The sequence below is a fragment of the Puma concolor genome, chromosome A2, assembly GCF_028749965.1.
Source record: "Puma concolor isolate L17-30 chromosome A2, mPumCon1.1.hap2, whole genome shotgun sequence".
Taxonomy (NCBI): Eukaryota; Metazoa; Chordata; class Mammalia; order Carnivora; family Felidae; genus Puma; species Puma concolor.
The window spans coordinates 31,071,503-31,088,392 of NC_141668.1; the positions used below are offsets into that span (position 1 = coordinate 31,071,503).

The following is a 16,890-nucleotide window of genomic DNA, read 5'->3' on the forward strand; positions in this document are numbered from 1 at the left end:
CCTTCCACCTTCTGGTGGCTGTAGGCTTTCCTTGGCCTGATGGTGTATAACTATAATCTTTGCTCCATTTTCACATGACTCTCTCCTCTTCTGCCTGTACCAAATATCCTTTTGCCTTTCTCATATAAGGACACGTGTCATTGGATTTAAGGCCCACTTGGATAATCCAGGATGATCTCATCCTGAAATCCTTAATTATATCTGCCAAGAACCTTTTTTCCAAATCAGGTCACATTCACGGGTTCTTGGGGTTAGGACATAGATATATCTTTCGGGGAACAACTCTTCAGCCCACTACACAAACAAAAGCTTGAAGAGAACTTGGCCTTCGGGGATTGCTCACTGGCTATTCTTGGGGACCCTGACACTCCCACCATATGAAAGAACACTGGGTAGCCTGGTGATGAGAAACACATGGCCACGTCATCTCCATGATCCTAGCTAATGCCAGGCCAACAGCCAGGCATGTGAGTGAGACCAAGCTAGACCATCCAGCCTCAACCGAGCCACAAAAATCGGCAGGGCTTGCCCAGCTAACCAAACAGGATAAGGAGAATAATAAATAAATATTTTTCATTTGAAGTCACTAAGTTTGGGAGTGGTTTATGGTGCAAAAGCTAACTACTTAAATTTGCTTTTTTGCTTGTTTATTTGTTCACACTGTGTCTTACTTTCCTCTCATTTTGGCATGGATTCTGCATCCCTCCTAAATCTCCCACATGAGAAAGAAGGGGATCTAAGAACTTCATGTTGCTTTATTTTCAGTGCTTAGAGTGTAGTGTAATGCCTGCTGCTTCTGGTTTGGCTTCTCCACTTCAAATGCCTCCAACTTCACTCTGACTTCCATCCCCAACACTGAATAAATTTCACCCTTTTGGCGGACAGATTCCTAAGCCTTCTCTTCTCACCTTCTTGCCTGAATATACCAGAGTTGACAACCCTGTGAACCTCAAGGGCATCATTTGAGGATTCTAATTATGATTTGAGGCCCCATCTATTTGAAAATAACCCTTGAACCTATGGTGTCGAGAGCAGGCACTTCTGCCCAGGCTGTTTTTACAATGATGGGAATCTGGACACAGGGGACGTGCCTTGTCACATTAGGAAGTGCAAGCAACAAGTGATAGGATACCTCTGTTGGAAATAGCAGGAGGGAGAAGGGAATGGGGAGAAAAAAACAAGAGGAGGAAGTGAATGAGTAAAGAAACACCAAATTCCCAAGGCGAGAATTTTTCTGTGTAGGGCCCTCAGGCAGGGTATGGAGCCAAGGAGACCTAAGAACCAGGCAGATGGGTGGAACCCCCACATGGGTAAGCAGCTGTGAGATCAGGATCCCATCTCCCTCTCCACTTCCTCACACTTCCTCACTCCTCCATCCTTTCCATCTGATCTAGCTCAGGAAATGACACCACCATTCAAATATTGCTTACAGCGTGATCTTTGAGCCATCTCTATCCTCTTTCTCAACTCATCACCAACGTTTGTTTCTACCTCGGACAGGTAGAGACTTCTCTCCTTCTGTAGACCACAATCTCACCAACTAGTCCAAGTCACCAAACTTTTTACTCTGACACCCAAATAGGCTTGCAATTGATTTCTCCACCTGTGCTCATAAGCCTCTTCAATGTGATCTCCACACAGCAGCAGAGCGGGCTTGAAAAGGTAAATGAGAGTATGACATTCCCCTGCTCACCATTTTTCAGTGGCATCCCTTTGCCCCTAGGAAAAAAGTTCAAATTCTTTACTTTGCCTATAAGTCTTGCATGATTTGGCTCTTACTTTTCTCTCCTACCTCCTCACTACCACTCTTCTTTTGTTCAACATAACACACTTTCAGTGCCTGTGATGTTCTGTGCCTGTGCCAAGATCTTCCTATCTCAAGACATTGGAATTCTCCACTTGCCAGCAACGTTTCATCACCAGTTCTTCAAATGCCACTTAGTCTTTTTAAAAAAATTTTTTTAACACTTATTTATTTTTGAGAGACAGAGAGAAACAAGGACAAGCAGGAGAGGGGCAGAGAGAGAAGGAGACACAGAATCCAAAGCAGGCTTTAGGCTCTGAGCTGTCAGCAAAGAGCACAATGCAGGGCTCAAACCTACGAACCATGAGATCATGACCTGAGCCAAAGTCGGACGCTTCACTGACTTAGTCTTATCAATGAATTACAGCCCACATGTCACCTAGTCAGGGAAATCTTTCTACCATTCTTAAAGTGGGTAAACCAGTTACTATGTACGCATCACTCTTACTCATTTCATTCTTAGCTACATTAAAAATCCGTAATTATATTTGTTCATATGTGTATAACTAGTTCTTTATCTGTATTTCATCTACCAGTCCATACAAGGATAAACTCCATGAAACCAGGAACTTTGTCTTGTTTATTACTATATCAATGGAGCTTAATTAACACAATGTCTAGCATATGAGAAGTCCCCGGTAAATATTAGTAGAAGACATGAAAAACCTCATTTAACTCATTGAAAGATGTTCCTATTTTATAGATAGAGAAAGTGCTTTGGAAAGACTGAAAGACTTGTCTGATGTCATACAGTTGGTACAAGAACGCTGTTAGTGAACATTCATTCCCAGGTCCCTAGAGGTCATCATGCCTTGGGATTTTCTTTTTAGTCCTACAGATCCAGCACTATAGATCCAGTGTTAGTGATTTATGACTTTTTCCTTTAGAGTAAAAGTGCAACCAGATATTTGCTTATCACTCAGATTGAAAAGATGTCATTATTGTCCTATTCATATTTTGCAATCACATCTCTTTTCATTTTGACAGTCACTCACAGAAAGCATGGAAATGTAATATATTTCCTTAGCGTGCTGTTTTTCTTGTGTGACTTTGGAATTTACAGTAATAATTTCACTCTTTGTCACTTGAGTACATGTTCTTTATGTGGATGATTTGGGTAATCAAGCACATGGGAAAATTCTCATACCTTTCAAATACGTTCAGGCATAAAATTTCTCGTAGAAATCATTTTGGTACAGTGTTTTTTAAAACAGGTAGTGAAAGCTGTGGTACTTGGAACTATTGGATTCTGGAAGACTAGGCTCCAGGCATGGGGAAGCTGGTTTAGAGAGGAAGTCACACTGTACCTGGATACATAAACATACAGGGACACCTGTGATATCCTTTCCCATTTGCAGTCCCTTGCTCCAAATTTTAAAGACCTGCTTCATAGAGCTCCTAAGAATTGCTTTCATGAGTATGACAGGGGGACAAGAGGACAAGCTGTTATGAGACTGAGAGGATAGAGTGGTGGGTATGAGGATGCTTCCTATCAGTAAAGAGGGAAGTCAGGGAATGAGTGAATCAGGCCGATGTTCCATAGAGATAGAACTAACAAAAGCGAGGACATCTATCTGTATAATGTAGTAGATATAGAATGCAGCATGAGGTATGTGTGCAGAATTCTGATAAATAATTCATCTTTGTCTTAGTAGCACTCAGAAAAATGGAAGACAAATTTTCAGTTTCATATCACAATATTAGGTCATTTACATAATTCAAAGGAATTTGCATTAACCAACGCTTTGAGGTTCAGGTTGAAATCAAATAGAAGTACACACCAAAGATAATGGTTAATGGAATGCATTTTCAGATACTAAGTCTAAAATGCTAATGCTAACTTTACGGTAATTAAAAGAACCTATGTATCACAAAATTGCCTTAAATGGAAAAACAATGTCCAATGACTGAAAAACGCTGAAAGCATTCCAAGTAATTTTGTGGGGTAGGCAATTTAAATAGCACTGAAAATGTACCATCATTCAGAATCTCTACTTAGCACTAAGCATGGACTACCAAATCATGTTTTAAAAATAAATGTGTATAATCTGATGAAAGAAAAGGGCCAAAGTGTCTAAGCGTTTTTGTCCTTTTTTCTTTCACTGTTGGACAGCTCAGGCTATTAGTGCAATATCTAAAAAGATCACTTGGGGGCAATACAGTATTCTTGTTTTTCTTCATCTCATAGCCATGCTAGTTTCCTCAGTGACAAAAGACTGCTCTTTCTTTCAAATTTGAAACCACCTTTTAATATATGGGAGGGAAAAGGCTGTATATCATTTTAAACTTACAGTGCATAAATCACATAAGACAAATGCAAGTCAGATTTTCTCCTGAAGGGAGCAAAAGTCTGTCTTCTGTTAGCAGACAAATCAGTTTTACCTAGTTGGCACATTTGGGGATATTTTATATTTACAATTTGTCACTGGCTTTGAGATAGATCTCAAAGAATAAAGGAAATTGTTAATAGAAACATTTAAAATGGCAGACATGTAATAAGCTTCGAAACGTACTGGTGGAAAATTATTTTGTTTCAATAACCAGAGTAAAAATATAAATATCATCTGTGTTCTCCATTGGGTACATATTTTATAATAAACTTAAGCATGAAAGTCATTAATTGTTTGAGATACTTATTGCTATTGCCTTCTCTGGTATTGCGTCACATTCACAAAACACTTAACAAAGGGGTTATTTTTATATCTGATTATTTTTTCAGCAATTTGATGAGTGGTGTCTCCATTCCAAGCCGTTTCTCTTCCCCTGTCTTCTAAGCACTAGGTATCATGTCAGGCACTAAAGGTTTATTTCCTTTTTAAATAAAAAATAAACGTAATCTCTTCGTTCAAGGCCAATAATTTTTTGGGACAATAAATTTTTCTTCTTTGTTTTTGTTCTCTTGATTCTTTGCTGACTTTATCTGATTTTTTTCTCCCAACATATTTTCCTGTCCTCAGAAGATATTTATCATTACCACAGTGATGGAACACTCAGGTGCGTCTTGTAAAAATATAGGAATCAAGATTTATAAAATCAATTTTAACTCTCTAGGTACCTACACAGAAATGGAAAAATTCAGGAAGATTGCAGGGAGTTTTGCCTTAACTCACGGGTCCATTAACCAAAGCTCCATCTTACCATTCTTTATTGATGGAGAGTAATAAAGGAGGGGATTACAGTTGAGCTGTCTTTGAACATCTTTCTGGCTTTGCTAGTTCATCTATTAAGGAAGTAATGAGAAACTCAAAAATTGAAATTAAGAGGGTGCTGTTCTCTATGTATGCTTAAAGTATTTGAAACATTGCTTATATGCTTTTTCCATGTTCATTTTTTGCTCTAAACATTTGTTTATTTTATAAACTTATGATTGGCGACGTGTAACAAATCAGAGCGACACTTCCCTGCTGCACGAGCCTGCACTAATTGGTAAGAGTTTCTATGACGTCCATATGCCATACACTCCTAGGCTCCAGTTTGGAGAAACAGAAGCTCTTTGCAAGTCCTCCGTTGGACCCCTTCCTTATCCTCGCACAGGTATCCACTAGATGGCGCCAGAGAGAAGCAGGTTTTGAACAAAACCAGTGAAGAGAAGCATAATAGGGAAATACACATCCTAACATCCAAATGCCACTGAGAAACTCCCTTTTCTATCTTTCAACCATTCCGAAGGCATTCATTTACTTCCCCTGATTTCATACTGAAGTAATTATTATATTACATATAATATAATGTATATATAAAATATATATATTAATTATGTATATGTATAATTAATTATAATGTAATATATAATATAATATATAATGCATAAATACTAGTTAATTTTAATTTGCATAAATTAATTAGTTCACTGAACTAGTTCTGAAAATATATATCTGAATTAACAAAGATGTGATAGGTAAATTCATCATATTCATCTTTTGTTGCAGAACCTACTCTTAAATCTATTTTCCCCAAATGAGAGGTTTTTTGTATGTTACAATTAATGAAGTACCCCATAATAAAAATAATAATGATAGATAACCATTCATTGATAAACATTTTTTGAGTGCCTTCCATGTTTACAGGCATTTTCTGAGGCTCTCAGAATACAGAACGTTGCATGCTGTTCTGAAGCTTATGGTCATGTGTTGAAATGATAATTTTTGATCAAATAAACATGACTATGATTAATGAATAATTATCTTCCTATTTAGGATAATAATTCAGATGCAGTATTAAGAATTAATGAATGTACACAATTACCTGACAAACCTTTTATGCAACAAAGCTGGGAGTGAATGAATGAAATGAATGAGTGAATGAAATTTTTCAAAATAAGAGACAATTTTGCCATCAACAGTACCAATGCAAAATAACAAAATTATTTTAAAATCATGTGCAGTTGCAAAACAACCATTCGTTTTCTAGAGCAATTATAGACCTGAAATAATATTAACACCAAAGTGGGTTGATTAGATATGTTTTTATTTCATAATTGTTATTTGGTTTTTATTATGTCAGCTTTAGCCACATGCTTATTTACTTTTGTGCTTGTTATCTATAATTTTTATTTGTATAAAATCATACTTTAAGATGACCACCCTGATGCAGTTTTTAAATTTAATCCAAATAAGAGTAGATGAAGTAATACATCAATTCATTTTACAAACTCCTGAGACCAGCCTTTTATTCACATTCTTTCTACAAGCTGACATAAATCTCCGAGGCCTGCAGAAGGGCCAGATGCTCAGTAAAAAAGTCTTTTACAAGGTCAGTTCCACAGTCCGCAGTTTTAGATGTAAAATGAAGATCAGAAGAAGAACACTTCCTAAGGTTGAAAAACCATACTGTAACTTTAACCTGCATCCAGAGACATTACTCATTTTTACCCCGGGGAATATATGAGCAATCTCATCCAACATTATGAAAGGCACTGCATAAATACTGATGACAAATGAGGCTAACTTCATCCCCTGCAACTGTGTGATGTCTCCAAACCTGAGTAAGAGATATATGCATTCTTTAAAAAGGGTCTTTGTAAATAACAACACCCCTGCTTTGCCAGAGTTCGCTCTCCTCTGTGTACATTTGCTGACTGCACGGATGTGAGAGGCAGGGGCAGGCACTGGAGATGGAAGAATGGTCCCCAGAAAGCCCCAGTGGTGGGAGAGCTAGTGATTTAGAGCTGCAGCCTGGGCAGGATGTTGCTTTAACTTGGGTTTCTTTTGGAGATGAGTCTTACAGATAGATACTGACTTAAGAAAAGCTCACATTATCCCATGTTTTCCCCTTTCTATCAGAGTGGCACTGTCCAGAAATTCAAATTATGACATCTGTCCAGGGCATTTGCCAGAAAGCCACTGGAAGACCATTGAAGCATAGATGAGCTAAATTAGAACAGTTAGGGATGAAATAGATTTGGGCATTTCTTCACACAGTTAAAAAATTTTAAATGGTAGTAAGTAGACTTATCATGGGGGTCATTTCATAAGGTATAAAAATACTGAATCACTAGGATATTTATCTGAAACTAAGAAGGTACTGTATGTCAATTATACTTCAACTAAAAAGAACATATCATCTCCAAATACAGTTTTACTTCTTAAAAAAATGGCTGAAATGATCCTCAATTGAATTCAATCCAAAACACATTTATCAAGAGCTGATTATATTCAAGGAATTATCTTCATCTAACTTTGACTACCGAATATCAACAAATGAACGTCTTTAAATGTAAGATGGCTGATCAAACAATGAGTTCATTTAAGTTATGTCTCAACTAGACAAAATAAGACTTTTGACAAGTCTTCCTGCTGGAAGTCACAAATCACTCTAGCAATACATTTTCGTCAAAGCAGTCTGTTCTGATCACAGGTATAAAGAATCTCCAGACGTCATAAAGAAGTTACAGATATGAGAGCTTCCTCTCTGCTGGATAACTAGAATGGATAAAGGGATAAATCGTGACTTTTTACTGTAAGAGCCAAATTTAAATTTATGACATTTCTTGCCGTTAATCTATATGACCTGTGCATAAAGACAGCCATGGGCCCATTTGACCAAAATTTACAGTTAGAATGTTCATGTAAGAGTTCCAGTCATGAATTCATGGATAAAACTGGAGGGTTTTGTAATTGAATTGAAAGCATTTTAAGGGAAGAAGTTGTTGAATAAAATATGGCTTAAAATTGGATTTATTATATTCACCAAGAAAATTGACACTGCTTTAGCAGCAAGTTATTTTTTTAAGAGAGAAAGAGTGAGCACGTGCAAGTGTGGGGTGGAGGGGGAGGAGGAAGAGGCAGAGAGAGAATCTTAAGCAGGCTCCACGCCCAGTGCTGCCCAACGCAGGGGGCTCAGTCTCAGGACCCTGGGATCATGACCTGAGTTGAAATCATGAGTCAGACACTCAACTGACTAAGTCACCCAGACCCAGGCACCTCTAAATGCTTGTTTTAAAACGGAATCAAAGGATATAGTAAACAAATGTTACATTTGCTATTAATTTTCTTTCCTGTTTTCTATGTTCCCCTCACTTTATTTTTGAGAGACAGCGAGCGAGTGAGCAAGAGAGAGAGGAAGTGGGGGATAGGGGCAGAAGGATAGGGAAAGCTAGAATCCTAACAGGCTCATCGCTCAGTGTGGAGCCCGACAAGGAGCTTGATTTCACCACCTGGGGATCACAACCTGAGCCGAAATCCAGAACTGCACGTTCAACCAACTGAGCCACCCAGGCGCCCCTCTTCCCCTCAGTTTTAAATTTGAACATCCTCTGGAAACACCTAACACTTACATTTTAAATTGTTTTTATTGTATAGAAGGAGATCTTAGAAAAAAATTTACTTTACAAAGTATCTATTTTTCATTATTTCTCAAATTTGCATTGCTTGATATTTTTCAAGTCTCCCTAAAGCTTTGGCAGGTAAAATATCTCAGCAGCAAACCTAATTGGAAATAAATGAGCTCATAGTTATAGCTGTTATTACTTTCATACTTCCACTAACTGCCAGAATATTCTATAAGTGGCTACTGATAACCGGTTTAGTAGGTTTGCCTCACTGCACAGTGCATAAATCACGACTGATTTAACTAAGTAATTCAGCCTTTGAGTCAAGGACTCAGTACACACACACACACACACACACACACACACACACACACACAATTGTGTTTCCACAGAATTTAAAGCCAGTAAAACTTTGATGTCACCTAGTCAGGCTTCAGAGTGGATCTTGGTCCTGTCTTCCACATCAGCATTGAGAACCGTTTCCGCATATTTTTCACATCTAAAACTATCAGGAGGAAGCAGTTTTGGAGGATGGTCAAGTGATTTAACAGATAAGTAAAATCTATTTGTTTTAGCTGAAGCAACAAGCACTTCACTTGAAGGGTAAATAGACACTCCCTTGTTTTCAGAAATCTAGCCATAGCATCCTGTATAACTTTGACCTCGTAAGGAAATAATCGCTCTCTGGAACATTAACCCAGGAAGCTGTACTACCTCCCTGTGAGAGCTGATAACGGTATTGTCCAGAGGAATCAGGCAAGATCTTGAAAAGACAAATTCCAAGGAGAGGATAAAAATGACAAGAACTGCATGCTTTCCAGTGCTACATCTACCGCTTGCCTCCGTCCTGCAGACGCGACAAGGATATGAATAAGAAACAAACTAGTGAATAAAGCATGAAAATCTAAAGAGAACCAAATCACAAAGAGCTTTCCTTTCTCGTGCTTTACCTTCAAGAAATACAGTAGTCTCCCATTATCCACAGGGGGGGTCTGTTTCAAGACCCCCCGTGGATGCTTGAAACCACGGATACTATTGAACTCTGTATGTACTGGTTTTTTCTTACACATACACACCTAAGATAAAGTTTAATTTCTAAATTAGGCACATTAAGAGATTAACAACAGTAACTAATAATAAAGTAGAACAGTTGTAACAATGGGCTGTATTAAAAGTTATGTGAATGTGATCTCTCTCTCTCTGTCTCTCTCTCTCTCTCTCTCTCAAAATGTCTTCTTGTGCTGTACTCACCCTGCTTCTTGTGATGATGTGAGATGATAAAATGCTTGTGAGGGAGGAGGTGAGGTGAATGACATAGGCACGTGACGTAGGGTTAGGCTACTATTGCCTTTCTGCTGATTCATCAGAAGGAGGATCATCTGCTTCCAAAAGCCTTTGGTGGCGGGGAACAGAAATTGCGAAAAGCAAAATTGCGGGTAAGGGGAGATTACTGTAGGTAAAAAGTGTCTTATTTCTACCAGTCATTTCTACTGGGGCTAGGAGAAGTGATGCTTAAATAAAGAAGAAAAAAGGGGGGGATACTTCAAAAGGACAAATAATAAAAATCTGTGTGAAGGGGATTGTACAAGCCGTTTTGAACTGGTCTGTCCAGTGGTGGCAATGGTCAGGATGACTGGAGTGTGGGGAGGGTGGGTGCCAGAGGCTTCTTTGAGGGGACAGAATGGAGGAAAGTATTTTTGTTTTCCTCCTGCCTCTCCCCTGTGATCCCCTGTAAAATCCACCCCAGGACTCAGGCTGCTTGATTCTGGGATGATTATGTCCTGCTCAGGTGAAGACTTGATGAGAAGTGTGAGATTGTAACACATCTCATATTCACTCCTCCATTCTATTGTCTCTCAAACCTCAAGTCTGATGGATTATAATGGAGAGAAGTGCTTCCTCCCAAGGCTTTATTTACTTCCTAAGGGTTTAGGGAGTAAAATTCTGACCAGAGAAACCACCTGCAAGAGTGGCAGCAGAGAGAATTAATTGATTGAAAGTGGTTTTTGTGACGCCTGGAACTCATTCTGTGCCGTCTCCTTGGGGACACCTACAGGACTGACCTTCCCCAAAGAGCAGACCCGTTGGAATACAGAGTATCTGCAGGAGCACTTCAGCTCAAAGAACAAAACAGGGACACATGAAAAGTACAGCTACCTCCAGTAGGGGGCAAGCAAAGTAAAAGTAAGGCAACAAAGTAAAAGACACATACATTGCTACTAAAACTAATAATAGACTCAGGACCTGGGGTGCAATGGATAGAACAGTGACTTCTAAAACTAATGGACTAGGAATTTTTAAAAAGCATGATTAATATACTCAAGGAAATAATATATTCAAGGAAGACAGGAGCAAAATCAAATGTGAAAAAGAAATGATAAAGAATCAAGAGGAAATAAAATAAGAAATAAATTGGTGTAAGTAAAAATATGCATACTTCTTAAGGGGTTTCTCCACATGAAATGAAGGGGTCAAAATCTGGACAACAGAAGAAAGGAAGAAAAAACAGTGAGCAAAAAATTTTCAAGCAATGATGAAAACACATTTTCCAGAATTAAGGAGTAAAGACTTCAGGCCCAAACTGGAAACACTCAGTAAGTAGAGAAACAAATAGGGGAGGGTGTTGTTAAGCAATTTGGCGAGCTAATTCCTATCTTACACGAGTTGTTCCAAAAAAATTGAAAAAGAGTGAAAGTTATCTAGTCCTATTTTATCCAGTAATCTCAACTCTAAACACCAGGTAAGAGAAATATAAGAAAATACAATTATAGGTCCATATCATTTATGAACATAGATATAAAAATCGTAACTAAACAAATCCAACACATTATTGCAAAATAGTCCCAAATAATCACATAGGTTTCATCTCAGTGATGCAAGGAGGTTTTATTAAAAGAAAATCTAGCGATGTAATATACCACAAAAATAAACCTGAGGAGGAAAAAATCATATAATTTTATTAATGCAGGAAAAAGCATTTATAAAGTTCAAAATCTTTTTATGGTGAAGACTCCTAGCTAACTAAAAACAAAAGGGAACTTATTTAACTTTGTAAAGTTTATAAATCCGTCTCTCTCAAAATTACGCTCTAAAAAGGTTTACAAAGGAAATCATGTGATGTCTGGGATTTGTTTCAAAATAAACTGTTGTCTGGGAAGGGGAGTGGAGAGGGTGCAGATGAAACAAAATTATCCATATATTGCAGTCGTTGTAACACACTGATGGATACTTTGTGGTTATTTATATTATCCTCCCTACTTTGGCAGGAATTATAAAAATTAAAGACCAAAACCTACTGCAAGCATTTTACTTAAGAGAGAAGCTTCAGCTACACTCCTTTTAAGATGAAGAACAATTTGAGAACACTTAACTCTCATTTCTACCCTTAAAGAAAGTACTGGAGGTTCTGACCAAAATTAGTAAAGGGAAAGAAAGAAAGAAAAAGATATATAAGAATTAAAAAGGAGATTAAGGAGCAGCTGGGTGGCTCAGTCGGTTACGTGTCCGACTTCAGTTTAGGTCATGATCTCGAGGTTTGTGAGTTTGAGCCCTGCATCCGGCTCTGTGCTGACAGCTCAGAGATTGGAGCCTGCTTCGGATTCTGTGTCTCCCTCTGTTTCTGGCCCTCCCTTTCTCACACTCTGTCTCCCTCTCAAAAATAAACCTTAAAAAAATTATTTTTTAAAAAGGAAATTAACATGACTTTATTTGCAGATAAAATAGTCATCTGCCTTAAAAATTCAAACCTAATGATACTGATGATAAAATTATTGACACAAGTTTACCAAATACAAGTTCAACTTCAAAAATAGTATTTCTCTATCCTAGCAATAACCAACTACACAATACAATGTCAAAAAGCATATCAACAAATATTCTAAGGAATCTAGAAATAAACATAAGAACATACAAGATCTTTCTAGAGAAAATATTTTAAACTCTAATAAAGGAAAAGCAAAATGATCTGACTCAAGAGACAATATTACAAATATAATAATAATAACATTATTATTATTATTCAAAAATTAATCTATAAATTTTATGTGATTATATATTGAAATTACTGGAGGATCTTAAAAATATACTTGAATGCTAAAATATTTATGAGGAAATAAATGTCTATACCATAGTTAATTTGATTTTGAAAAGAAAAAGTAGAAGGAGCAACCTCGCTGCCAGGTGTTAAGATGTATGTACACTGTCAAAATAATAAAACAAGTGGGCCAATTGGAACAGAACAGAGAGCTCAGAGGCAGCTCCATATACAAATAGGAACTTATACAATAAAAGTGATATTATAGTCATGGGAAATGATGAGTTTTTAGCCCATGAAAATTGATTATATAGAAAAAAATTCTGGATCAAAGGTGACCTCTGGTTGAATAAAATATTTGTATGTCCTGGAAAAATTATAAAGGTAATAGAAGAAAATGAAGAAGCCCACCCCTGTGACTTAAAGATAAGAAACAACTTCTGGAACTAAATCTCCAAAGCAGAAATTATAGGGAAAGTTTAATTTGATGAATCAATTGAAGATTTCTGATCAACAAAGGATACCAAGGATAAAGTTAACCGATGACAAATTGAGCCATTTGCGAGAGTAAGATACTACTTTTCCCCTGTTGCAAGCTGGAAAGGTTAAGTGTTGGGCAGGTTGTCGGGACATGGAAAGACTGATAATGGCACAGAAAGTGGGACAGGCATTCTGGAGGGTAAGCTGGCATTATCGAATTCTATCAAATGAACCCACAGCTGACGACCTAGCAAGTCCAATGATAGGTATATGTTTTCCAGAACAAATAGATTCAGGTTCATTAAGAGTCTAATACAAGAATTTGTACATTTGCGGCACTATTTGGATTAGCCGAGAGTTGGAACAATCAAGGTGTCTCTCACTGGAACGCTGGTTAAGTGAAGTGTAACGCAATACATCACGGAATACAGTTAACCAGTGCAAAGTAACACAGGAGGTGGACACATAACAACGTGGGTATTTCCTTCCCGAAAATATGTAGTGCTTCACATAAAAAAGTTAGAAGAAAAAAATCTCTAATACAATACAATTTACGTAAGTTAAAAGCACATATATGCATAACAAAACAAAACTGCATTTTTACAATAACCTAAACAAAAAGATACACATTAAATCATTGTAATGCTGCCCCAAGGAATTGCATGGGGAATAGGGATGAAATGGATTATATAAATAGATGTGGGAGTCTTGCACCGATGGCTAATGGCAAATTCTACAAGAACAGGGATTTTGGACTGGGCTCCATAAACATTTGTTGAATGTGTGAATGTGACATGAATTTAGTGATATGATTCTTTTATCTCTCAGTACCTGAGTTCCAAAAATTAGGTTGCATCATATGAAACTGACAATTTTTTGTAAGTCAAGAATGGCCACGGGGGCGCCTGGGTGGCGCAGTCGGTTAAGCGTCCGACTTCAGCCAGGTCACGATCTCGCGGTCCGTGAGTTCGAGCCCCGCGTCAGGCTCTGGGCTGATGGCTCAGAGCCTGGAGCCTGTTTCCGATTCTGTGTCTCCCTCTCTCTCTGCCCTTCCCCCATTCATGCTCCGTCTCTCTCTGTCCCAAAAATAAATAAACGTTGAAAAAAATTAAAAAAAAAAAAAAAAAAAAAGAATGGCCACGTACTAACAATTTCATATAATTCAACCTAATATAAACAGAAATCTGAAAATAATTAAAGGTACTTAGGTAAAAATAAATAGCCACTGTGAAGACTGGTAGGCGATAACGTGAAAGACAAACCAAATTTGATGCTACTTTTTCATAATTAACTAAAAAACACCTATGTTGATATAGTTACGATAATTGTTCTTTATCTTATGACTTAAGTCATCAACACTATTTCCCTAAAATGTCAGCCATCTATTTTACTAAGGAATATAGCATTTGCACCTTTTATCATGCTGATCCTTTTTTTTTAATTGACAATATTTAAATGAGCCATTTAAAAATTTTTCACCATTGGAAGATTTTCCAGAATTTACAATGTAGTTTATATAAGATAAATTCTGAAAAAAATCAGGTTCAGTTACTTCTGAATCTCTTGAAGCTATGAAAGGCATTGCACATTCTTTTTAAAAACAAAACAACATTTTATTATGATTGAGATACAAAAAGCTGTACCTATTTAACATATTCAATCTGATGAGTTTGGAGATAACTACACCCATGAATCCATCCTCACAATCAAGCCATAACATATCTATCCCATCCAAATTTTACCTCCCACCCTGTGTATGTATGTATGTGTGTACGTACCTATATGTTATGTATTATTTAGCGATAAGGACACTTAACGTAAGATCTACTCTCTTAGCAAATCTTATTAACTGCAGGCATTATGCTATACGTAGAACTCTAGGTCATACTGGTCTTGCATAACTGAAACTTTGTACCAGTTGACCAACATTTTCTCATCTCCCCTTTCCCCCCCACCCCTGGTAACTATCATTCTATTTTCTCTCTGCTTTTGTGAGTTTGACAATTTTATTTCTGTTTTTTATAATGTTTATTTATTTTTGAGAGAGAGAGAGAAAGAAAGAGCACAAGCAGAGGAAGGATGGGGGGGGGGGTGGGCCGGGGGGGCGGGGAGAGAATCCCAAGCAGTCTCCACTCTGTTAGCACAGAGCTGGACGCGAGGCTCAGTCTCACAAACCGTGAGATTATGACCTGAGCTGATATAAAGAGTTGGATGCTTAGACGACTGAGCCACCCAGGTGCCCCGTGTTTGCAAAGTTAGATTGTTATATAAGTAGGATCATGTAGTATTTGTTCTTTGAAGGAATTTTTGATTTTACAGAAATAATTGTTCAGAGGACAGGTAAGACAAAACAGGAAGAAATTGAAAGAACATACAAACCAAAGCACTTGAGTGTTCTTTCAATTTCTTTCTATTTCCTCTTAACTGTCCTCTGAATGATTATTTCTGTAAAGTTGGAAACTTCTTAAAATTTACCCAATATGTTGTCGCTAGACCTTATTTTCAACTGAGGCAACCTGAGTTACCTTTTATAACTAAATTTTGGGGGAGTTATTATTAAGTGCTTCCCAGAAAACTTTCTCATCATGCTTTATATCATGACTTACTATCTTAGGCACACTTGAGAGCTTTGTTTTTCACTTAGGAAATATTCCATATTGACTACTGTGACCAAATAGGTATTTTGCTTCCTAAGAATGAAGAAAAAAACATAAGGGAAAAGTAATATTTTCATTTGTTGCAATGAGTATATTTTTCTTAAATAAGTGGAAAGTCAAGAAAACAGAATACAGCTGAGAATTAGCTTTGTAATGGGTCAAAGAATTGAACTAAAAAGATGAATTGAGAAAACAAGATGTAACTTTTGTGATCCCTAGTGAATTAAGCTGCTTCCAGTTCATTTTTGAGCCTGCACCTATTAAATGAAAATCTCCACTTGCAGCAATAAGATGATGCAATCTTTGTTCAATGGGATTTGATAATCATAAAGGTCAGAGAAAGGCAGTTCAACTCACTTTACTTATCTTTAATATACTTTGAATGAAATAACAGCTTCGATGGAATTTTACCTTGACAGTGAAGCGTTTTTTCTTCGGTGGATTCCAAACCGCGCCAGTTGAATGAATGAATGCACGCAAAGGGCTTAAAGATGTCACCAACACATATGCTTTAAGAATCACAGACAGTTCTTCAGCTCTAAAGATTGTTTCATGTGGAGCAAGGACTGTTGTTTGATTCCTAAAGAATAAAACAGCATAGCTAATGCTCCATAACTTAGGGTATGTAATTTGTAAATTACCTCGAAGCTTTGTACACTCATCTATCCTTTGTTGGACCTCAGCCTTCCATGTGTGGGTTTCCTTCAGCAATCCCACTGCTCATTAGCATCACTACAGGTACATATACAGGTACAGAGAGAGAGAGGAGATCAAACTGATAAGAGTTCTCCACTCTGGTAGATTTAATTAAAATAATTTTTTTTTGAAAGAAAGGTAGGAAAATACCTAAAATGAGGTTTAAAGATTTCAAAGATGTACATTGGTCATGTATGTACCATCACTACAAAAGTGATACAAATTATAGTGTAGGGAACAGTGAAACCTGACATTTTCCAGTCCTGCCCTCGATTGCCTTTGCTCTACCTTCTCCTTGACAAGAGATACTATTATATTTCTCAGTAGTAGACAGGTCACCAAAATATGCCAACATACATTGCCCACTAGTTTGATTCTACCCAATAACCATCACCACAGATAATTCTGGATTAATTTAAAGCACAGAGCATGAAGTAAACACTTCAGTCTA

The 16,890-nt window shown here is 37.3% G+C and overlaps 1 protein-coding gene across 6 annotated transcripts in view; it reads right to left on the minus strand.

Moving 5' to 3' along the window:
* Positions 1–16,890, minus strand: part of CPED1 (cadherin like and PC-esterase domain containing 1) — a 278,325-nt gene that overhangs the window by 157,869 nt on the left and 103,566 nt on the right. For 4 of the 6 annotated variants that reach the window (XM_086691526.1, XM_086691507.1, XM_086691516.1 and 1 more), the window contains exons 6-7: positions 16,155–16,323; positions 9,524–9,649 (exon numbers count right to left, since the gene is read on the minus strand). In XM_086691526.1, coding sequence (XP_086547652.1) covers positions 9,524–9,649; positions 16,155–16,323 — 295 coding nt within the window. The remainder of the gene's footprint in view (positions 1–9,523; positions 9,650–16,154; positions 16,324–16,890) is intronic. The other 2 variants (XM_086691534.1, XM_025929826.2) reach the window with 1 other exon arrangement.